Source organism: Chlorocebus sabaeus, chromosome 9, assembly GCF_047675955.1.
Source record: "Chlorocebus sabaeus isolate Y175 chromosome 9, mChlSab1.0.hap1, whole genome shotgun sequence".
In the NCBI taxonomy this organism is placed as follows: Eukaryota; Metazoa; Chordata; class Mammalia; order Primates; family Cercopithecidae; genus Chlorocebus; species Chlorocebus sabaeus.
The window spans coordinates 98,597,718-98,623,169 of record NC_132912.1 but is presented as its reverse complement, the minus strand read 5'-3'; the positions used below and the strand labels follow the sequence as shown (position 1 = coordinate 98,623,169).

The 25,452-nt window shown below is 41.7% G+C and overlaps 1 protein-coding gene and 1 long non-coding RNA gene across 6 annotated transcripts in view; one reads left to right on the top strand and one right to left on the bottom strand.

The window, feature by feature from the left end:
• The window catches only part of LOC119627954 (uncharacterized), a 170,901-nt gene that overhangs the window by 22,226 nt on the left and 123,223 nt on the right, over positions 1 to 25,452 (top strand). The window lies entirely within an intron of this gene.
• The window catches only part of ENTPD1 (ectonucleoside triphosphate diphosphohydrolase 1), a 173,636-nt gene continuing 159,426 nt past the window's right edge, over positions 11,243 to 25,452 (bottom strand). For all 3 annotated transcript variants that reach the window (XM_038009352.2, XM_073019214.1, XM_007963683.3), the window contains 3 exons: positions 17,130 to 17,243; positions 12,812 to 12,949; positions 11,243 to 11,496 (listed from right to left, as the gene is read on the bottom strand). In XM_038009352.2, coding sequence (XP_037865280.1) covers positions 11,290 to 11,496; positions 12,812 to 12,949; positions 17,130 to 17,243 — 459 coding nt within the window. In that variant the 3' untranslated portion in view covers positions 11,243 to 11,289. The remainder of the gene's footprint in view (positions 11,497 to 12,811; positions 12,950 to 17,129; positions 17,244 to 25,452) is intronic.

Sequence of the window (25,452 nt, the reverse complement as noted above, 5' to 3'; positions counted from 1 at the left end):
TAACCGGGTGCCTGGAACAAAACGAAGACCATTTAATGATCACCAGCCTCACAGTGACCTCCATGAACCAGACCCTGGAGATGATTTTGATTTTGTTAGCAAAGCTTGTGGACAAAAGATGCATACTGTTCATAACCAGGCCTATAGGAACTTTCAGAAACACTTCCAGTGAAAGATCTTGGTTTTGTTAACAGAGGCTGGAGACGAAAACAACTCTTCCATATAGCTGTGAGTACTCACCTCATGGGGATTTTCAGAACCAGTTACCTGTACGAGGTTTTCATTACTTCAGTAGGAGTGGTTTGCAAAGGTAAAGACCTATTTACCAACACTGTTCTCACAATGAAATGAATTTGGAAGATATAGAATGTACTGACAAAGTATCAGATCATACACTGGGACCTTTACATGACCATTCCAATACGATTTTTCAGAGAAAATGCCCTTGAAAAAAATGTGTTAATAGAGGTTGTGGACAAAGATCGCCACCTTCTCAAAAATTTCAAAAACAAATGGAGTTAAGAAATTTTGTTTTCAACAATGGAACTGAACCAAGGCAAATATTTTACTATTACCACCCACCTAGTGAGCCGCAAGAATAAATGCCATCAGAAGACTTGGACTTTGACCAAGAAACATTCTTACAAAGACCAAGATCTTGTCAGGACCACCCACTTCCTATTAACATAAATCCTGATTGGTATTTAAACAAGTCAGTCATTTTGTTCTCTACACTAAGGAATGGTATTTTATTTCAATGAAACACTCAAACGTCTTTCAAATTAGGGCATTTGTATAAACATTCAAAAGTGGTATAAAATTATAACTCAAAACTAAAATTCATATTTGTTGCACTGTAGATTCAATTTACAACCAAGGCTATTTCTGATTGCTATGAATTGAAAATACCCCATTAAGTTATTTCTCAGGATTGAAGTAAATATAACTTAGATTTAAATAGTTTAATTATTGACCATAAAGAATATCAGAAACAGGCCAGGCACAGTGGCTCACATCTGTAATCCCAGCACTTTGGGAGGCCGAGGTGGGTGGATCACCTGAGGTCAGAAGTTTGAGACCAGCCTGGCCAACATGGCAAAACCCTGTCTCTACTAAAAATACAAAAATTAGCTGGGCGTGGTGGCGGGCACCTGTAATCCCAGCTACTTGAGAGGCTGAGGCAGGAGAATCTCTTGAAGCTGGGAGGCAGAAGTTGCAGTAAGCCAAGATTGCGCCACTGCACTCGCCTGGGTAACAGAGCGAGAGACTCCATCTCAAAAAAAAAAAAAAAAAAAATCAGAAACATGATTGTTAGACAACGGCCTTGAAAATATTCCTTATAGATGTGCTACAAAAAATATTTTTAGCATACGCAACCCAGTAGTCCTTTCTTCTATCATTCAGTAGTTTTTAAATCTGTACCACTTAGGTGAGAGCATTAGCAGATCACTGTCCTGAGAAATTGAAGTGCAAGGCAAGGAGAAAGGTGAAGCATGACACCCTAAAGGGAAAGAACAAGAGAAGAAAAGATATAAAAAGGTATAGAAATCAAAAGAAAAGCCAGGAAAAGAGAAAGAAGTGCTGGAATAGAAAAACTAGAATAGAAAATAAGGCCACAGAAGAGAGAAAAGGTTGAAAGGAGACAAAGAGGTGTAGAGAGAAAGTCATTATGTGCCTTTCCCCGATTTAGAGTATATTTTCTCCAGTTATCTATGACATTATTCTCTATATATACCTAGTTAGATGTTAACTCTTGCCTGAACCTAGTATGGGTTATTTTGGTATTTCTTCAGAGACTACTCAGTTTTTCTCTCGTAACTTTTCTATCAACATCTCATCTATCTGGAGGGCGCAGAAGAAGATAGGAAAACGTGGGAAGGTTTGGAACCTCCTAGAGACTTGTTGAATGGCTTTGACAAAAATACTGATAGTGATATGAACAATAAGGCCCAGGCTGAGGTGGTCTCAGATGGAGATGAAGAACTTGTTGGGAACCGGAGTAAATGTGACTCTTGTTATGTTTTAACAAGGAGACTGGCAGCATTTCACCCTTGCCCTAGAGATTTGTGGAACTTTGAGCTTGAGAGAGATGATTTAGGGTATCTGGTGGAATAAATTTCTAAGCTGCAAAGCATTCAAAAAGTGACTTTGGTGCTGTTAAAAACATTCTGTTTTAAAAGGGAAACAAGAGCATAAAAGTTTGGAAAATTTGCAGCCTGCTGATGCAGTAGAAAAGAAAAACCCATTTTTTTAAAGGAGAAGTTCAAGATGGCTGCAGAAATTTGCATAAGTAGCAAGGAGCCTAATGTTAATCCCCAAGGCCATGGGGAAAATGTCTTCAGATCATGTCAGAGACCTTCACAGCAGCCCCTCCCATCACAGGCCCAGAGGCCCAGGAGGAAAAAGTGGTTTTGTGGGCAGGGCCCAGGGTCTCAGTGCTGTGTGCAGCCTAGGGACTTGGTGCCCTGTGTCCCAGCTGCTCCAGCCATGACTGAAAGGCGCCAACATAGAGCTTGGGCTGTGGCTTCAGAGAGTAGAGGCCCCAAGCCTTGGCAGCTTCCATGTGGTGTTGAGCCTGCGGATGCACAGATGTCAAGAATTGAGATTTGGGAACCTCTGCCTAGATTTCAGAAGATATATGGAGATGCCTGGATGCCCAGGCAAAAGTTTGCTGCAGGGGCAGAGCCCTCATGGAGAACCTCTCCTAGGGTGATGTGGAAGGGAAATGTGGGACAGAGCCCCCACACAGAGTTCCTACTGGGGCACTGCTTAGTGGAGCTGTGAGGAGAGGACCACAGTCCCAGAATGGTAGACCCCAGAATGGTAGGTCCACCATCGACTTGCATCTTGTGCCTGGAAAAGCCACAGATACTCAACATCAGCCCAAGAAAGCAGCCAGGAGGGAGGCTGGACCCTGCAAAGCCACAGGGGCAGAGCTGCCCAAGACCATGGAAACCTACCTCTTGCATCAGTGTGACCTGAATGTGAGACATGGAGTCAAAGGAGGTCATTTTGGAGCTTTAAAATTTGACTGCCCCACTGGATTTCAGACTTGTGTGGACCCTGTAACCCCTTTGTTTTGGCCAATTTCTCTCATTTGGAACAGCTGTATTTACCCAATACCTGTACCCCCCATTGTATCTAGGAGGTAACTAGCTTGCTTTTACAGGCTTATAAGTGAAAGGGACTTGCCTTGTCTCAGATGAGACTTTGGACTGTGGACTTTTGGGTTAATGCTGAAATGAGTTAAGACATTGGGGAACTGTTGGGAAGGCATGATTGGTTTTGAAATGTGAGGATATGAGATTTGGAGGAGCCTGGGGCAGAATGATATGGTTTGGCTGTGTCCCCACCCAAAGCTCAACTTGAATTGTATCTCCCAGAATTCCCACATGTTGTGAGAGGGACCCATGGGGAGGTAATTGAATCATGGAGGCCGGTCTTTTCTGTGCTATTCTTGTGGTAATGAATAAGTCCCACAAGATCTGATGTGTTTATCAAGAGTTTCTGCTTTTGCTTCTTCCTCATTTTTCTCTTGATGCCACCATGTAAGAAGTACCTTTTGCCTCCTGCCTGATTTTGAGGCGTCCCCAGCCATGTGGAACTGTAAGTCCAATTAAACCCTTTTTGTTCCCAGTCTCAGATATATCTTTATCAGCAGCATGAAAACGAACTAATACAATCGTAGTTTTTAAAAACCATCTAAATTGAACTCTTGAACATGATTAGCTGTTTCATCCCTAGTAGAGTGACAGGAGAAGGAAACATCCACAGACAGGAATAATAAGAAACCAGCTAAACTTTTAAACCATTTTTAAAGGATGCATGTGAGCTGGCATAACCTACCTACTCTTTCCTATGGGCCTCTACTGAGAGCATGGAGGTAATACACCTAATACACTGAAGGCCAGGGCAAGAGAGCTGGAAGAAATCCCTCTTAAGCACTCCAGGCCTTCACTGAGTGCAAGGTGCTGGTCCCCCAAATGCAGAGGGCAAGGCAGAGAGGGATCTCCTGGGGCACAGAAAACTGACAAAAGAAACACTTGGATTATTGTATAAGAGGAGTGAGCTTTGTAAATGCCACTTTAGCTGGCCCGCTATGGAACAGACTGCCTATGAATGACAGTCAGGTAGTCAGGTAGTAGATGAACACTGATCTGAGAGCCTGTAAAAGAAACTATTTGGAATGATAATGTCATCTAGACCTTTGATACTCAAAGTGTGGTTCCTGGACAGATGCATTGGCTTTACCTGGCAACTTATTGGAAATGTAGAACCTCAGGCCTCACCCCACACCTATTGAATTATTTATATTAATTAAAATTAAATAATTTTTATTTCAACAAAATCCCTGGGTAATTTGTATGTACATTAAATTTTGAGATGCGTGATCTTTTAAGGTTCATTCTAATCCTTAAAATTCTGTTTTAATAATGTGTACAATGAAGTGCTGCATGGCAAACTACACAGAAACTAAAGGCATGTTCCAAAAAGAAAAAGTTCGATGTGGCTAGAGGAATATAAGCTTCATCAGGGAACCAGGAGTTGGGCTGGTTCTTAAAACCTGGAGGAAGAAGATGGTTACATTAAGAGAGAAATAGAATGAAGCAGAACTAGTGGCATGGACCAGCTCGCCAGCAACAGAAGGGTTTGTAGTCGGCTTGGCAGTGGACAGGGAGGTTGGCTAGAACTATTACCTTGGGTCCTACTAAAATATCCCTGAATCCAACTTTTCAGAAAGAAATAGGTAACATATTTTGCACCAAGAAGCTTCACCCGAACACTGAACAGAATGGTCTCAGTGCACTAATGGAGGCTCAGGTGAAGGGTTGTGGTAGCACAAGGAAGAGACATTCTGACTTGGAGACTTGGAGAAGGCTTCACAAATGAAGGGGCACTTGAACTGAGCTTTGAAGGTGCAAGAGTATTTCAGGCTGAGAAGACAACCTGAATAGTGTTGGGTGAACAGTCATTCTACCTGGCTGTAGTGTAGTGTAGTGTAGTGTAGGAAACATCAGAGGAGTGGAGTGGGATGTGAGCCTGGAGATAGCTGACAGCCATGGATCACTGAAAGCCTTGAATGTCTGCTGGGGAGGTTGACTTTATTTTTTAGGCAATGGAAAGCCACCAGTGGTTTTAGTTAAGGGGCAATGAAATTAAGCCTGTGCTTTGCAAAGATTAATCTAGCAGCAACAGATTGGAAGCAACACCATCATTCCTGGTATCAGTCCAGGTGAAATATATTACACATCTTTACTGGAGCGATAACAGTAATATTAGAAGGAGAAATAAAAAAGAAAAATATTGCACAGGAAGAATGGGGAGGTCCCAGTGATGAAGCTGATCTTGGTTAGTTGAGGCAGGGGTGGCATTAATCATGTAAAACACAGGAGGAGGAGCTGGGTTGGGAGTAATGGTAGAGTTCAGTTTAGGTAATTGCAAATACACACTATTTCCTGACTAGCTCCCAAGACTTTTTCTTCCCTCTCTTCTTAGAACTTTATTAGAAGAGGTGATGTTATTTCTTAGATGAGGATATCTTACTTACCATTGACTAATACATGTTCTCTGATGAACTTTGCTATTCAACATACATGCAAAGGGGTTATAAAAACAAAAAGTCAACTCTAGTGCTGATGAGGGTGATCATCATCACTGATCATGGTGTCAGTTGATTATAGCGTCAATTTAGAACTTAATTTATCTAAAATACAGCAATGCAAAAGATACAGCAATCTTCACTTCAAATGAAGAGTCCTGAATGCCACTTTTCTAAAGAGAAGGCTCATGGAGGCACCTCTCTCCTCACTATTGAAAAATCCATTATATCTGTGATAAAACTGATTGTATTAGATTTGTATGCAAATAAAAGTAGGGTAATTAGCTATACATTGTCCTAAACATATAAAATAAGAAAAACAAATAGATGTGTGGTTTCCTAGGAAGTCTACCAGTTTAGAATGTGAGGCTAATGTAGGAGCTGCCAGAGCATCCTGATTAAGGCTATGGAAAGAAGTTGCAGATTGATGACGTCTTAGAAGTAATGATATTTTTTAAAGATAGTATTTCTTTGCTGAGACAAGCAGATTATATTTTACAGTAAACACATTTTATATTTCAGTTAATGCGGCACTGTATATTAAATAATTGCATTTAATGCTTCACTTTTTTCCTGTGTTAAAATTAATCACTCATGGCCTTGGACATATGACTTTACCATTCCTCCCATTGTTTTTCTAACTTGTTTATATTTTATTGAACTTGGTCATATGACTTACAATAGACTGCAATGGAAGTGACAGGAGACCCCATCCTGACCAAGGCCTTTAGAGGCATCCTAGTTTCCTCTCACTTTCACGAGCCTTTGTGGGGTTCATTATGAGAACATATCCCTAGAAACCACTAGACAAAGAGAACAAGAGGTATATGAATAGCTCTGATCCACCCTTACCACCTGAAGTAGAGCCTCCCAGTTGGCTTGCAGACTCACAAACATGAAAATCAATGTTTATTGCAGCAATTAATGAAACTTTGAGCTGTTATAAAAAGAACCTAATACAAATGGAAAGAAATATGGTTAGTAAGCAAAGCTAGTTATGAGCAACTGTCATGTTCTAACAGGTCAGCAACTACTGGAAGTTTTATCAGAGAGGGGCCAGACCAGTTTGGGTGAAACTCAGTTCATCTTTTAAACTGACAATAAATGGGAATATGTTTTAATAGTAATTTTATCATTATGTGGCAAACTTTGTTCTGTGAGCTATTAAAATATTCATCTTGGCCGGGTGCAGTGGCTTACACCTGTAATCTCAACACTTTGGGAGGCCAAGGCAGGAGGATTGCTTGAGGCCAGGAGTTTGAGACCAGCCTGGACAACATAGGGAAACCCTGTCTCTACAGAAAAAAAAATAGCTAGGCATGGTGGTGCACACCTGTAGTCCTAGCTGCTTAGGGGGCTGAGGCAGGAGAATCGCTTGAGCCTGTGAGGTCGAGGCTGCAGTGATCATGCCACTGCATTCCACCCTGGGCAACAGAGCAAGACTAGCTCCAAAAGAAAAATCATCTTTATTTTAATATTCAAATTTACATTTTGAGTATGGAACGTAAGCATCAAGAATTCTCTTTAAATCTAGATGAAACTTTCCCAAGGTCTCTCGTCATGCATCCTGGACTGAATAACAGGCATCCCTGCCTTCACATCTTCATGGGAAGGCAACAAAACCTGAGGAATACAACCTAGGATCTCAAAAGCCTTTTTAGGAATAATGTCATGTATAATAAACAATAGCAAAAATGTTACAGCATCTATAGCTCTCCAAACTACCTCCCAAGGGAAGGACGATGAGGGTTTAGTTCCTGTGTCTTTTAAACTTTAACTTTACATGTATTTTTTTGGACATGGGCTGTCCAATATGGTAGCTACAAGCCACATGTGAGCTGAGCACTTGAAATACGGCTAGTCCTAATTAAGATGTGCTGTAAATGTAATATACACAATATATTTTGAAAACAGTATGAGAAAAATATTAACAATTTTTATATTGATTCCTTGATAGTATTTTGGATTTAGTTGCTTTCTTAAACTCTCTTGTGTTACCCAGTTTGAGTGTACCATCTGTCTCTTGCAGGGACCTTGACTGATACAACATTAAAATGAAGTGTACTTTAAAAAACTTTTATTTATATATTTCTTATTAAGAATTGGATGAATTGAAACTTTTACATTTTCTTTCTCTTTCTGTCACACAGAAAGCCTGATTAAGTAGCCTTATTCTTTTGTCTACAGAAGTAACCACTTCCGGCCGGGCACAGTGGCTCACTCCTGTAATCCCAGCACTTTGGGAGCCCAAGGCGGGTGGATCACCTGAGATTGGGAGTTTGAGACCAGCCTGGCCAACATGGTGAAACCCCGTCTCTACTAAAAATACAAAAATTAGCCAGGCATGGTGGTGGGCGCCTGCAATCCCAGCTACTTGGGAGGCTGAGGCAGGAGAATCACTTGAACCCAAGAGGCAGAGGTTGCAGTGAGCCGAGATAGCACCACTGCACTCCAGCCTGGGCAACGGAGTGAGACTCTGTCTCAAAAAAAAAACAAAAACAACTTCTGCTGATCTTTTTTCTCCCCTATAGGTTCATAGAAAAAAAACCTCCTGGCCAGGCGTGGTGGCTCACGCCTGTAATCCCAGCACTTTAGGAGGCCGAGGCAGGCAGATCATGAAGTCAGGAGATCAAGACCATCCTGGCTAACATAGTGAAACCCTGTCTCTACTAAAAATACAAAAAAAAAAAATTAGCCGGACATGGTGGTGGGCGCCTGTAGTCCCAGCTACAGAGGAAGCTGAGGCAGAATGGCATGAACCCAGGAGGCGGAGCTTGCAGTGAGCTGAGATTGTGCCACTGCACTCCAGCCTGGGTGACAGAGTGACTCCGTCTCAAAAAAATTAATTAATTAATTTAAAAACTCCCACCTTATAAAGGAAACTTTAAAAGGTTCCTCATAAAGGAACAGGATTAGCAGAACCAAGTTTTGGGTCCTGGGTGAAAATCCAGGGGAGAATGGTAATCAGTTATAACCAATGGCCAATCCAATATTAAAATTAGTTAACAGTGACCCATCTTATTTCATCTACCCCACCAAAAGTGGCCCAAAGCAGATTGCTGGATCTGCTTCTAAACCAACCTTTCCTCCAAAAGAATTGGGGTTAGGTTGTGTCTGCTGATTGTCTCCATAATTTGAGATTTTAACAAGTGGAGTTTGGCTCCCAAATACCTTAAAGGGTTTGTGTGTGTGTGTGTGGTGGTGTTTTTTTGTTTTTGTTTTTGTTTTTTTTTGCGTCTCTGGGGAGCGGGAGATTGGACCTAGGCAACAAAACAGGAATGGAATAACAAAAGATTTGTGTTCTCTGAAGACTTGTGAAGTCTAATTCCAACTTGCTGAGGGAAAGTGTTTAGAAAAGAAAAAGCAATAGGCTTCAACCAGATGACATGAGTTGCAGTATCTGCTCTGCCATGTAGTCGTTTGTGTGACCCTCACTTGTAAACCCTTCTGCGTTGTTGTGAGGGTCGGAATAGATTGTGTGCATGACAGTGCTTTGTATATGCAGATAGAAGGGAAAAGGGAGCTGCTATTGGCTTAACTCATTTGACCTTTATTTTCATCATCGTCAGCCACTATTTGATGTCAATCTACTGTGCAGTGAGCAAACATTAAAATTAGGAAGCCAGGGGTATGGGAACCACTGATTAGCATCATATGCCACACGTGCTTCCATCCAAAGCACATGAGCAGAATGATATTAAATCACAAGCCTATCAGAAACAGACCAGCTTTCTGCCTCCCTTTCTATGAATACCATGTCCCATGAACCCTGTATTCATGTGGAGTTTTAAGTGCGTGCTTGGAAGTTATGAGGAGACAGCCTGGTATGTTCGGGAAAGAAAATAATGGTTACGTGCATGGCAGGTTTGGCTCTGCCATTTGGGCAAATGAGTTAACCTCTCTGAACCTCAGTTTCTGTTTCTGTGAAGTGGGAATGGTAATACCTACCTTCTTCGGATTGTTGTGAGGATTAAATGAGAAGATGAATGTAATGCCCTTGAGCACACAGCGTGGTACACCACAAATGCTCAACCAACAGCAGCGATGACAGTATAGGCAACTACCACTAGAAAGAATTTGAACATGTCCCAATTCGAATTTTGATTCCTAATCAAGATTTAGTGAATTTAACGTAAGTAGCAGAAAAGAAGATTAAGAGTTCCTTTCCACAGCTTTATTAAGTTTTTATATTCAGCTGGCTGTTGTCAAAAGTGACTTGATCATTCAAGAGATATAGGGACATTTGGCTTCTGGTTTGTGTGAGAGCTTTTCTTTCCCCATCAGCTCAACAGTCAGTCCCCAGATCTAGAGATGGAGAGCTTGGAACAAGGTCAGAATGAAACATCACCAGTCAATCCTGCTCAACAGGTAACTCTTGCAACAATCCTTAAGGAAAGGGGTACAGGGTCTCTTCATGTTTCTATGGTAAAGTCCATAGCTGCTGCTTCATGGAATAAGCAAACAAAGCCCATGTTTTGTGACAGGGGTGGCAACACTTCCAGACTTGGTTCCTGCACATTCTGATGTGTAAATTCCATGATAGGGCAAAAGCATGCCACTCCACACTAATGCTGCCCTCTCACTAAATTAAACCTTGGAAAAATAAGATGTGGCTTGGCTTTAAAACTCAGCGAACTATCTTTATGGTACAGTTGGTTTCCACAGCTGTAAACAGAAAGATCTATGGTTTCTGCCTACCCAGGATAGTCTTGTCTCTAGACAATTTCTTGTTGATGCAAATGTTCTGGAACTAAATAGTGGTGATGGTGGCACAACACTGTGAATGTACTAAATGTCACTGATTGGTATGTATTTAATATGAATTAAATGTTAAAATGGTGAATTGTATTTATGTATATTTTACCATAATAAAAATATGCGTTGGAAGATGCATTTTTTGTGACCCTGAGTTGTAACTGTATTTTTCTTTGTGATATGTGTATACCACCTACCACACAGTCAGCCCTGATGTTTGAATGCATGTATGTACGTCCACTTTTCGCAAGGCTCTGGTCTGAGTGTTCCACTCTGTAGCATTTGGGTATCACCTAGGAATGTGATTTATTGACATCCCTGCTTTCGGTGGAATTGAGAACTGTATTTACTGCATGAGCACATATATTTCTTAAAAAACTCTTTGGCTTTAGCACATACTTGCCTACTGTAGAAAATTCTCCTACCCACAGGGCAGGCTGGGAGTGGAATGTGTGTCTGCCTTCTCCAAAGGCATTGTATGGCTTTCTCAATGGATGGCAAACAGGAAAGAGAAAGGGGTTCTTAAAGAGTGCAACTGAACCAGTTCCTGAGATTCTTCTTTCAGCCAGCTCAGCCTCCCATCACAGGACTCAGGACTCTCAGTTCTTCTAGACAAAGTCAATATTGTTCTTTTATAAAGCAAAGATTATGAGAAAGGTGTCAGGTCTTTAAAACCTACACAAGCACAAAGTACAAAGGAGAAAGGGGTAGCTGGGAAAAACTCATGAAAGAGACAGTGTCTGCCGGAAGTCCTTGAGGCAGAGGATGTTGAATACCTCCAAAAGAAAGGCTTCAGTAAAAGCCAAGGAAGCTTCACACTGGTCAAGACTGGCCCTGGCAAACAGGGAAGGAGGGCCTTGAACACTGCGATGGAGGAAAATGCTCCCTGGACAATTTTTTTCCTCACTCCAGCCAGCATATTTCAGCTGCTCTCGCTATACCATATCTTTCCAGAAACATGAAGGCTTGTGAAAGATGAGCAAGCCTATCATGGCCACTATGACAAGGACCAGGGAGAACAGAACCATGAGGAAGACATAGGTGGAGTGGGAGAGAGGTGTGGACAATGGTTGCTCAGCTGGGATCATGTTGGTCAGGTTCAGCATGTAGCCCAAAGTCCAGCCGGCGTCGCTGCCCTGGATCTGCAAACAGTGGGGAAAGTCTGTTGTTTGTGGTTGGAGGAGTTAGAGGAGTTATCACCTAGGGCTTAGAATTATTGGATCATGCATTGGAAGAATTCAAACAATATAAATCACTGGCTGGCTCTGGCTGGCTCATGCCTGTAATCTCAGCACTTTGGGAGGCCAAGGAGAGAGGATCACTTGAGGCCATGAGTTTGAGACTAGCCTGGGCAACATAGTGAGACTTTGTCTCTCCAGAAAATAAAATTAGCTGGGCACGGTGGAACACGTCTGTAGTCTCAACTATTTGGGAGCCTGGGTGGGGAGGATCACTTAATCCCAGGAGTTTGAGGCTTCAGTGAGCTCTGATCATACCACTTCATTCCAGCCTGGGTGACAGAGTGAGACCATGTCTCTTTAAAAAAATGTATATACACACATGCATCATGACTACCTCATGTGTCAGTCCTAAATTTGACATAGGTATAATCTTTCAAACAAAATAAACTGCTGGAATTAAAGGAAGTCTGGAATATTATAACAAGGAAAAGATTTAAGTTTGAATTAGCAAGATCAGCACTGACAAGAGTGTAAGGACACTGTTATCCTCAGGCCTGCTACAGCCCTCTGTCTCAATGCTTTGTTTTGCTTGAAATCACCATATTTAATACAGGGGGTAAAATGTTTTCCCCACTAGTGAGCATGGGCTTAAAAAGGTAGAGACACACTGCCCTGGGTATTTTTAGTCAAGCATGAGTCGCTCAGCTGAGTTCTCTGTTCCTGGATACCTGCAGGTGGCGCTGTGGTAAAGCACAGCATTGAAGTTGCTTCTTCCGGACTCATGCTAAGCCTGGCTTCTAAACAATGGTCTCATCATTCACAGCCACTCAGTCCCCTTCTTCACACTGAGCTTTCAGATTGGTCAACCTTGAAGTAATAACCAACAAGGATGATGAAACCATGATCATACTTTCCCAGCTTATGGAAGGGGCCTTTCAGAGGGCTGCTGAAGTCAGCACACAGTCATTGTAGCTGCTGAAATGCTGTTACTTTAATATATCTCATTTTGTGTTTTGTTTTGTAAGGAATTAGTCACTGTTATGTGGGAAGGTGCAACTGAAAATGCAAGTAGCTGTCCTTAGAGAGGATGCCCACAGCGGGCCAACAGACCCAGGAGGGCTTGACACAGAATGCCAGGGTTCGAAGCAGAATGGTAGAACAGTACATCAGGCCAAAACTACACCAGGCTGACTTCCCCCTCTTTCAAGCCCCAAACGGCTTCAGTCACTACCACCGAACCCCAACCTCCCCCCAGCCCAACAGGCCCCCAAATTACCTTGCCAATGAAATGGATATGCTCCCAGGAATCAGCTGTGAAATGATAGCCTTGCAGAAGGAGGGAGAGAATGTAGGTACCAGAAAAGCAGTATTCACTCAGGTACTTCTCCTTTACTCCAGCGTAAGATGTTTTTATCTAGAAGTGAAGTGAAGGAGAAATCATACTCGTACAATAGGCATCTCTCTGTGGCCCTCTTTTTCTCTAGTAGACCTGATGAAGAGAGGGGAACGCCCCAGCTCCAGTGCACCTGAAGGTTGGCCTCTTCCAGAGGGCTTTGGGGGTGGTGCTGCACTCCTTCAGTGCGAGCAGGGTTTTATAGTTTAGGATCTCTTAAGGAAGCTTTTCCTGCACAGGTTTCTGTGAGATAATAATAGGTTCTCCAGGAAAAAAGTAGTTCCTGTGGTCTAGTAGGTTCTGAAACACTAAATTTCAGTACTTCTGTTCATCCCCTAAACTTTGTTTAATCTGAGTTTTCTGTATGCTGTTGACCAGAGCCTTTGGCCCAGAGCCTCTGTGAGCATCTTAACAGTGTCATTAAAAGCCTTACCACTCACTTTAGTCCCTGGACTGGCAGCATCAGCATCACTTGGGAGCTGGTTAGTCCTCACCCTAGAACTACCAATTCAGAATCTGCATTCCAATATGATTCCCAGATGATTCATGTGCACAGTAAAGTTTGAGAAACACAGCTCTGGAACACAGTTTAGGCAGCATTTTGCTAAGGACTGCTAGCACTGCCAACATCTCACCTTCTATCTTCTGTCTTAATGTCTTTTTTTGCATCTGAGTCATGCAAAGTGGTTGTTTCCTTGAGTCCTTCCTATGTTTACTCATCCTGTTCCCTACTAAAAATATTAAGAGCTGCTTGCCATCCCTTGCCCTTACCTAGCCTAGCTGTTGTGAATATACACCCAGATGCCCACAGCCTCCTCTGCAATTCTCCTGCCCTCAATTTGAGGACAACAGGCCAGGACCTCTCTAGTTCAGCCTGGACTTCTGTCTGCTGCTCCATCCCTCAGCCCTTCAGATAGGCATTGCCTCCTGGACACCCTTGGCAGAGAGAGAACATTTGTTATGCATGCATCATGTACCATCTGGACCTATGCCAGATGTTTTATATGTAGTATCTCCTGGATGCCTAAACCACACCCCTATTTTCCCAGATTTCTTTCCCTTCCTGTGAGTCATCCCATCTGCAAATCCTAACTCCTGGCTGGGGTCTGTTTCTCACTTGGTTCCTGCCTGTCCCCAGTTTCTGGAAGGATAAGTCCATAACTAGACTGCCTTGTCTTGCTCTGATGAAATCCTCAGAATGACCCAGCTTGGAGCTTGTCTTTTCAGCACAGTTCTGGAAATTACCCTTTGATTGATTCCTCTTCATGTGACATCCTCTTGAGACCTTGGTGTGGACATCAGTTGACATTGCCTGTCCAGGTCCCTACCCCTTCCTTTCAGTCACTGCATTCTGCTTTCCCTTTGTGAAAAGACCTCCTCCCCTATCGAAGTAGTCTTGGGCCTGTCAATTGAAGGATACCTATGGGATACAAAATCCCAAGAATCTTCTTAGGTCCAACTTGAAAGTGCTGAGCCCCTGTAGGTCCTTAAAGGCTGGCCTATACCTTGTGTGGGGTGGGGCGGCTGGGGGGGGGGGGGCGCTGGGAGATGCCATTTTGGCCTAATTTCCCTGAATTCTTTAACACTTCTATTCCCCTCCTCCTTCTGGAAAGCTGTACATTGGCTATGCAGTCTGGCCTCCTGAAGGTTATGACAGTAGCCAAAAATATAGAAGCCAAAAAGGCATCCACCTTCTTCATCAATCCAGAATTGATCATGCTCATGCCTGTAGGTGGATTCATTACTCTCTGCTCTCCAAATTGGGAGAGGAAGTCTACTCTCCTCTCTCCTTTCTCTCCCACCTTCCCCTCTCTCTTCTCTCCTTTCTATTCCCAGGGCAGTGGAACATGACGAGGTTCTCTTCCCTTCATGGATATCCTCTTTCCGGCCTCCACATAAAGGGGCATTGACGGATCTTCAAGAATGGGATGCCTTTCCCTAGAAAGGCTGAATATTCACGAGGCTGAATGTGAGGATCCAGAGTACACTGAGATATAGCTGGTCATCAGTACACATAGAATCTGATCACGTTGTTCACTTGGACTGACCAGATCTTGGATGCCCAGATTTTCAGAGTAGAAAAGTGGCTGCGTTCCGGCTGCTGAAAGATTCTACTCGCCCTCTAATGAAGCTGCCAGAAGACAACCATAGAGTCTCCTTTCCACTCACTCTCCCAGTCTCTCCACTTCAGAGACCCAATGACTTCAGGCACCTGAAGTGTCAGCAAGTATGGTTTGCATTTTATTTCCCTTGCCAAAGCAGGGAAAGGCAGCATGATAGATATGCATAAAGCACAGAAAGCAAATGTCCACCACTGTCAACACACAGTACATGCTTAAACATTGCTATTATCTCTCTACCAAAGGTGTTTAGAAGGAACATTCCCAAACACAAGCCATACTGGAGTAGCAGTCCTTCCCCATGATGAAGTTAGGAGGGAAAGCGTCACCTCCTAACAATGTACTTGACAAAACTATGTTTTCTATTTGAGTGAATGATGCAGCTTGGGAAAGTGAACCCTGGGTCATAACATCCACCTCAATGCTATAGGCTCTGGGTGAGGACAGGGGTCTAACTCTGCAACCCCTTCCCCAAATGCTTCAGGAATTCTCCCAAATGCGGGCCCTTCTTAGCTTCCTTGCAGGGCCTCTGAACAATTCCCCACATGACTTACCTGAGCAGACCTACAGGTCTAGATATAAGCATTCCCAGCCTAACATAATCTTATGAAGTAAAAAATGAGATGTGGATAAGAGAGGAAACCTGAAAAAACTTTTTTTTTTTTTTTTTTGAGATGGAGTCTCACTCTGTCGCCCAGGCTCGAGTGCAGTGGCACAATCTCGGCTCACCGCAAGCTCTGCCTCCCGGGTTCACACCATTCTCCTGCCTCAGCCTCCTGAGTAGCTGGGACTACAGGCACCCGCCACCACGCCCAGCTAATTTTTTTGTATTTTTAGTAGACACGGGGTTTCACCGTGTTAGCCAGGATGAGAACTTTTAATCTAAACCAGAAGTAATTTTTTTTCAAAGAGCAGCCTAAATCTGCTTCCTCAGCAGCCATATGTAGGCCTGGTCTCAAATTGCCTCCACTCCAACATGCTTATCTTCCTCCACAGAGTACCACCAGATGCAAAAAACCACCGCTAACCTTTTTGCAAAGTGCTGAGACATTTGAGCAACTCTTGATGAAGGCCCTGACCACATTTCTTTCATGTTCTAGACAAAATACCTGGAGAGAATGGCAAGCTTCCCAGCTCTTGCTCAGCCTCTCTTCCCCCTTGTCAGTGCAGACAAGGATAAGCATCTATTTTTAATTGATAGCATTTCTTAAGAATGAAAACACCATTCACTTTTGCAACTGTCAACTTAAAAAGAGCTGCTGTTCTGAGCTATGTCTTTTATAATCAGAGTGGATTCCATACCTCTCATCCCTTGATTTTCATCTTGTGGCACTGGATGTTGAATGGCTCAGTGCCTCTGGTAAGAAAAGAATTGTGCTTCAAGTTTATGAATAAGTAGGAGATATCTTGGACCTGGGAAATGGAGAGGATTTTACCACAATCGTGTATGTGGCAGACTCTGCAAATTGCCTGCTTTCTTGCTAACAGAACTCTGATTTGGGGATTGGAGGAGGGGAGTGGGCCACAATGTGCCCAGCTCAAGGAAGTGGCTCATGATAGGTCTAAGCTTAAGCTGGTCACAAAATTCTGCACCTGGTTTTCCCAGTCAATCCTGGCCATTGAGATATAAGGGGAGGACTGCTGAGTCTGGGATAGCTTTTGCTTTCCTGTAAAAATGAACAGATATATCTGGTTCTACCCCTTTTCTGAACTTTCTGAACAAGGCTGTGATGCCTGAAGCCACAGCCACCATCTTGTGTCCATGAAGAAATAGGCACAACAGCAGAGCTGAAGAAGCAATGGCTGAGACAGAGCAGAGCTGCTGACCCCATGCCAACAGCTGCCTACTGCCAGACTTTGTATTAGGTGAGAAAAAAAATAAGATCTTATTTAAGCCACTGAATGTCAAGTTAACAAGGAATGCCAATACATTCATTCCTGAGTCCACCACGTGGTCTTCTCTAACACATTTGCTGGATCTTGGTCAAACCAGCAGGAGTTTCAGAGCAGACTCACATCCTCTGCATCAGCGAGGGCACAGGGCACTCATGCTGTTAGAGTTGCTGTGCCTAGTCACTTACCTCCTCCCAAGGCTGAGAGCAGAACTTTTTCATCATCTCAGTCACCTTTTCCTGAGAGACTTTCTCTGATGTCAAGTTTAAAAAATTCATCACAAAGTAAAAAGCTGAAAATGCCTACAAGAGAAAATTGCAGTTTTAGGCTGTGTTCCACACAGAGGGATGCCAACTTGCTCTCCTAAAGGCCACATCCCCTGTGCAGGTGCCTGGAAAGCTCTGCTGAGTAAATTAACACACAAAGTGATACTGCAGGCCCAAGAGCTGTTTCCTTCCTGGAAGAGGAGCCACTTTGCTACTGACACACATTTCTAAGCCACCTGGCAGTTACTTTTCTCCATAATTGTAATAGGAGAGTCAGGGAGAAAGAAAAATGGGGAAAGAGAATAAGAAAAGAAAGAGGAGTTGCAAAAATCCCGTTTAAAAATACTATGTACTACATATGGATGTTTAATAAATACATAAAACTAGAAAATTCTATACAACACTATTGAGTTATCTCTGAGTAGCAAAATTGATTTTTTCCCCTTGTGCTTATGTTTTGCCTATTTTCTATAATGAATATGTACTGCTTTCCTTTAAAAATCCATCTTTATTCAACAAATATTCATTACAGGTCTACTATGGGCTAGGTACTATTTTAGACACAATTGAATTTTTTAAAAATCATTATCATCATCAAACATGAGAACTATAAAAAAGTTAAAAGTCAAAATCAGTAAAACAAAAAAAATTATATTAAAATGACCTCTAAATTCTACTACTTAGTGACAACTGCTATTAAATATAGTATATAGGCTTCTAGCATTTTTCTCATTCTACGATACATATGTAACTTTTATTATACTTCATACCACCCTATAACTGCCTTTTTTACTCTTTTAATAGAGCATGAATTTAAAGGGGTGAAAATGATTGAGCAGAGCTTGCTGGATGAGGCAATTCAAACCCCAACTCTAGTGCTTTTCTTCTTTCCTACCCAAAAGGGTGCCGGTTTTTAGGGGAAATCATGTCGGATATTAAAGGAGCACATCATTTGTTCATTCAGCAAACACACTGAGCTCTGTTTGCTAGGCACTGTGCTGAGTCATAGTTTACTGGGATTATTTGAGGGCAGCATATAGTTTTCTCTGTGGCAAACACGGTTAGATTGGGGATTATAATTTGCCTTCTGTAAAATTACTTAACTAGAAGTGAATGTAGAAAGAGAATGTGATTCCCAAAGTGGAATTTGCATAGGCAAAGAAACAGAGTTTTGGTAGGCAAAGAAACAGGAGGTAGCAGAGATCCCACTGGGGGCTCACTGTGACTCAGAGATGAGGAAAAATATCCTTCACCAGGAAAGAAATTTCCTGCTGCAAACAGGCCATATGCCTCAGTTCCAGCTGAAATAAGTTGCATTTTTCAATATTCTTAGACATATATATCTAATAAAATAAGTGTGAGCATATTAGTCCTTTTTAATACATTTTCTTTTTTTTTTTTTTTGGCTTAATTTTTTTTCCTCCACTTTCAGTCCCAACAGGAGTTCATACTAACAACTTAATATGAAACCTTCCATTTTTCCCATGCTCCTATAATCATATACAAACACATACATATAATGGGTTTGTTTTAGAAATGAAATTTTAAACAGATTCTTCATCTTGCTTTTCTTAACAATCCTTTATAGAAATCCTTCCAAGTCAGCTGGGGCCACTCTAATGGCCACGTAAGAGTCTACGGTGTAGATGTATCTTAATTCATTCAACAACTCCCTACTGGTAATTCTCCTGATTACCAGCAATTTCTCCTATGAGCAATGGTACAAATACCTCTATACATTTAGCCTCTGAACTGGTATGCTCATTCCTCTAGGAAGTCGAGCTCCCCAGAAACTGGAGAGCCTCCGTGTGCCCTGAACTCAGGAATTCCAGCACTTTAATTATCATTGTATGCCAGGTGCAGAAAAAGATCTTGGTATGGTCCTATTTCAGCTCTCTTAACCCAAGCCACTATCATCTCGTGTGGACACTGCAATGGCCTCTTAGTTAGTCTCCATATTAGCTTTCTGGTTCTAGTCCAACCCATCCTGCAAACAGCAGTCACAGGAATCTTTTAAAAACAAATCTGATCATATCACTCCCCTGCTTAAAACCTTTGGTGGCTCCTAATTATACTTAGAAAAAAATCAAATCTTACAAGGTCTCTGAAAACCAGGCATATTCTGGCCCTGCCCCCATGCCCACCATACCCAGCCACCCTGGCTTTCAATCTCTGCCAAGCCTTTCCTCCCCTAAAGCCTGTACACTTGCTATTCCCTCTGCTGGAATTCCATGGACTTCCACATCCCCTCCTCAGAAGGGTTTCTAGGACCCTCTGTTATGTCCTTTCACAGGACTGTCTCTTTTTCCCAGCAGTTCCTTTTGATTTGCAGCAGTCTGATTTTCATCAGCAGCAGTCTGATTTGCCTTTACTTTGTTTCTGGGCTCATCTCTGCCTGCCTTCGAGAATGCCAGCTCTGTGATGGCAGGCACGGAATCTCCCTCGTTCTTGGTTGAATCTGCCCTCACTAACATGGCGCTTGGCATATGTGAGTGCTCTATAAATAAGTGGCAGAAAACTGCTCTCTCTCTAGTTCCTAAGGCACAACAATCTCTGTTAACTGACAGACTGTGTATGTTTGGATTCGCATAGCTAGTACCTGGAAAAGTTCTTCCTGTTTACTACAACTATTTCTCATTTTTCTCTAGTGAACTGATGGTGGAGCGAGAGGGAGAGGAGACCTTTTAGTTTTTACTTTAATCTTTTTGTACAGTTCAATTTTTTTATAATGAGCATGTAATAGAGCAATAATAAATATTTCCTTAAATTGTTACATTTCAAAAGACTTTCTGAAATCAGTCCTAGAGCTTATCCTATTAGCAAAAGTCTCAATGAGTTAAGCATCTAGAAATTCTCTTGCTTTTGCTAAGTGGTGACATTTGCTTTATAAAATAAGTACAAATTATAAAAAACAGATGAACAAACAAAAAATTTCTATGAGGTAGATTTAGCAACATATTGAGCCTTCAGTAGGATACACAGGGATCAAGTCAGCAGGGCCTCCTGGTCCATGCCACCTCCAACCCCCCAAGGCACTACATGCCATAGGCTCTTGAAAAATTTCCCATGACCTTCAGAAGCCTCCCTCTGGCATCTCAGAATCTTGCTCTTATTTATTTCTCAACATTTGAAGTTTCCCTATTCATTTATTTTCCTTCAAAATAGAAATATCTTTAAAATGCTGGCTTATTCAAAAGAAACACGTTTATTATATAGAATTTAAATACAAGTTAAAAATGGAAGTCTCGGCTGGGCGCGGTGGCTCACACCTGTAATCCCAGCACTTTGGGAGGCCAAGACGGGCGGATCATGAGGTCAGGAGATCAAGACCATCCTGGTTAACACGGTGAAACCCCGTCTCTACTAAAAATACAAAAAAATTAGCCAGGTGTGGTCGTGGGCGCCTGTAGTCCCAGCTACTTGGGAGGCTGAAGAGGAGAATGATGTGAACCCCGGAGGCGGAGCTTGCAGTGAGCCGAGATCACGCCACTGCATCCAGCCTGGGTGACACAGTGAGACTCTGTCTCAAACAAACAAACAAACAAAAAATGGAAGTCTGTCCTTAATCTAACCGTCCTCTAGAGATGTACACTTTTTAACGATTTACTGTTTAATATCTACAGCAAATTGATATGTAATAGAAAATAGTGAATATATATTTATATAATTATATATGTGTATATATACATATATAACCTAAATATGATGATACTAGACATAATTTTTTATAATACCACTTTGTTTTACTTAGTACATCATGTTTCCTTGCTGCAAATGCCATGATTCCATTCCTTTTTATGGCTGACTAGTATTCCATAGTGTGTGTGTATATATATGTGTATATATATGTATACATATATGTGTGTGTATATATATACACCACATTTTCTTTGTCCACTCGTTGATTGATGGGCATTTGGACTGGTTCCATATTTTTGCAATTGCAAATCGTGTTGCTGTGAACATGTGTGTGCAAGTGTCTTTTTCATACAATAACTTCTTTTCCTCTGGGTAGATATCCAGTAGTAGGATTGCTGGATCAAATGGTAGTTCTACTTTTGGTTTCTTAAGGAGTCTCTATACTGTTTTCCATAGTGGTTGTACTGGTTTACGTTCCCACCAGCAGTGTAAAAGTGTTCCCTTTACACCACATCCATGCCAACATCTATTATTTTTTATTTTTTAAATTATGGCCATTCTTGCAGCAGAGTAAGGTAGTGTCTCACTGTGGTTTTAATTTGCATTTCCCTTATAATTAGTGAGATTGAGCATTTTTTCATGTTTGTTGGCCATTTGTATATCTTCTTTTAAGAATGGTCTAGATCATCAGAGTGAACAGGCAACCTACAGAATGGGAGGACAAGCTATCCATCTGACAAAGGTCTAATATCCAGAATCTATAAGGAACTTAAACAAATGTACAAGAAAAAAAACACAACCCCATCAAAAGGTGGGCAAAGGATATGAACAGACATTTCTCAAAAGAAAACATTTATGCAGCTAACAAACATATGAAAAAAAGGTCATCATCACTGGTCATTAGAGAAATGCAAATGAAAACCACAATGAGATACCATCTCCCACCAGTTAGAATGGCAATTATCAAAAAGTCAGGAAACAGATGCTGACGAGGCTATGGAGAAATAGGAAGGCTTTTACACTGTTGGTGGGAGTGTAAATTAGTTCAACCATTGTGGAAGACAATGTGGCGATTTCTCAAGGATTTAGAACCAGAAATACCATTTGACCCTGCAATCCTGTTACTGGGTATACATCCAAAGGATTATAAATCTTTCTACTATGAAGACATATGCATAAGTATGTTATTGCAGCACTATTTACAATAGCAAAGACTTAGAACTAATTCAAATGCCCATCAATGATAGACTGGATAAAGAAAACGTGGGACATATACATCATGAAATACTATGCAGCCATAAAAAAAGAATGAGTTCATGTCCTTTGCAGGGACATGGATGAAGCTGGAAGCCATCATTCTCAGCAAACTAACACAGAACAGAAAACCAAATACTGCATGTTCTCACTCATAAGTGGGAGTTGAACAATGAGAACACATGGACACAAGGAGGGGAACATCACACACTGGGGCCTGTCGGGGGTTGGGGGCTAGGGGAAGGAGAGCATTAGAACAAATTCCTAATGCATGTGGAGTGTAAAACCTAGATGACGGGTTGATGGGTGCAGCAAACCACCATGACACATGTATACCTATGTAACAAACCTGCATGTTCTGCATGCACATGTACCCCATAACTTAAAATAAAAAGTAAAAATTAAAAAAAGAACAGTTTAGAATGCTTCCATTTTTAATCTCGAGAATTATACTGAGGAACAAAAACTATCTTCTTTTAATACCCCAGGAAGATACATTGCCCAAAATCAGATGGTTCAAGGTCCCGTCACCAAGTTCCTGTGACCGAGGCAGATGACTTTTTTAAAAAGTCTTTAGGAATCATCCTGATCCTGTTTTTAGGGTAAGGTTTTAGGGATTCAATCCCGTAGGTGGTCTTTTGCTAGAATGGACCCAAAGCCAACTCTTGAGGGAAATACTGACTCAGCTCTAGGAATTCCCGAGTTTGCCTTTAGATGTCAATGAGATGCTCCACCACTGAAGTCAAAATCTATGGTGAGCTCCTTAATGTCCATACTAGAAGTCACCCTTACTTGATAATCCTTACTTGATTGGTATCTATAACCCAGGGGTACGTAATTAGGTTCGTGCAAAAGGAATCATGGTTTTTGCATTGTTGGAATTTGCCCTTTGATGCTAGAGTACATTCTTAAATAAATGTGGTTATGTTATACATCATTTTAATGGGCATTTCTTGCTTTATGCCTTTTTGCTAATGAGTTATTATTTCCTTTCATTTTATGTTTATTTTAGATTATGGAAATAATGTTAGGCAAAAAGCAAATCTGAGCAATTTTCTTATTCGAGTTCAAAATGAGTTGTAAAGTAGCAGGGACAACTCACAACATCAACAATGCATTTGGCCCAGGAACTACTAACAAATGTACAGTACAGTTGTGGTTCAAGAAGTTTTGCAAAGAAGACAAGAGCCTTGAAGATGAGGCGCATAGAGGTCGGCCATCGGAAGTTGACAACGACCAACTGGGAGCAATCATCGAAGCTGATCCTCTTACAACTACATGAGAAGTTTCTGAAGAACTCAACGTTGACCATTCTACAGTTGTTCAGCATTTGAAGCAAATTGGAAAGGTGAAAAAGCTTGATGAATGGGTGCCTCATGAGCTGACCAAAATTTTTTTTTAAATCGTCGTTTTGAAGTGTCATCTTCTCTTATTCTGCGCAACAACAAACCATTTCTCAATCAGATTGTGACATACAATGAAAAGTGTATTTTATACGACAACTGGTGACGACCAGCTCAGTGGTTGGACCGAGAAGATGCTCCAAAGTACATCCCAAAGCCAAACTTGTACCAAAAAAAGGGTCATGGTCACTGTTTGGTGGTCTGCTGCCGGTGTGATCCACTACAGCTTTCTGAATCCCGGCAAAACCATTACATCTGAGAAGTATGCTCAGCAAATCAATGACATGCAACGAAAACTGCAACACACCTGCAGCCAGCAGTGGTCAACAGAAAGAGCGCAATTCTTCTCCACGACAATGCCCTACCACACGTCGCACAACCAATGCCTCAAAAGTTGAACAGATTGAGCTATGAAGTTTTGCCTCATCCGCCACATTCACCTGACCGCTGTCCAACCGACTACCACTTCTTCAAGCATCTCGACAACTTTTTGCAAGGAAAACACTTCCGCAACCAGCAGGATGTGCAGAAAATGCTTTCCAAGAGTTCATCAAATACTGAAGCACAGATTTTTATGCTACAGGAATAAATAAACTTATTTCTTGTTGGCAAAAATGTGTTGATTGTAATGGTTCCCATTATGATTAATAAAGATGTGTTTCAGCCTAGTTATAATGATTTAAAATTCACGGTCTGAAACCACAATTACTTTTGCATCAACATAAATATAAATATACACACACATTTATGTATGCATATGTAAACAAATATGCTTTTAATGTCCTTTAATTCCAGTTTCCTATTGAACTTGTTTATTCTCTTTCTTATTTATATAAACAGCACAATGTGGTCTTTAAACATAATTTCTAAATTACCTCATAAGTAATTCCCTACAGGCGTTCCCTCTTTCTTGTTAGTGTTTCTAATTTGTCCACAACATTGGATTCTGTTTAGCAACCAAGGCTACAGGGTAGCCAGACTGACTAAAGCCTTGACAATTTTTAATACTATATTTACCGACTAAGCATCAGATCATCAGTGCTAAATGCAACTGTGGCAAAAATTCTCTCCCCAACAAATTCTCTGTGGCTTGAGAACACCCAGGCTAACTAGTTCTGTAAATAATGGGAATGAAACTGGATATCTGTGTTGCACATAGTTACTCTTCAAGAGGAAGGACTCAATAATAAGAACTCCCTGCAGGAAGGACAGCATAGAATGAAGACTGCTAGGATAAAGACCTAACCTTTTTAAGGGTGGTGCTGGGGTATGCCAGCTTTTTGCTATTTACAGTGGTGTGCTGGAGCTGACTCTTTCTTATGCAGCCACACGAGCTGATTCTTAAAATTTCCAGATTTTTGTGAGCCAGTTGATACGTTGATAGCTTGAAATAGGCTATGGTAGAACTGTTTACACCATGGAAACTGGTAAGTGCTACAAATCAGCTCCCCATTCTCCAAGAGTTGGTTGTTAGACATTTCCCAGACCATCACTGCTTGTCTGGCTCACAACTATCAACGAGGTAGATATTTCTACCCCCTTTTTACAGATGAGGAAACAGACAAAAAAGACTTTAAGTTTTAGGGATATATTACAGAGGGCATAAAACAAAACAAAACAAAAAACACCAAAAATCTGAAGCAGAAGGAAACTGCCAATGCAGAAATAGGGACAGGACAGTCCTGATCCTGAGGGCTATATCCAGAGGAGAAAGATCCTACATAGAGGTAGGCAATGAGATCGCCTCAGGAACTGCCAAACTGAGGTTCAGAAGCCTGGGAGAACAATCTCAATGAGGAACTAAGGGATCAAACAGAAAAGCCTCCAGGGGGAGTTCAAGACTCCTCCACCCTTTTCCAGCCCCTACCTCTCCCTGCTTTGGTTGGATGAATCACACTCAAAGGCAAGAAATTCCAGTCCCCTGAGGAGGAAAGGTTTGCTCAAGCTTG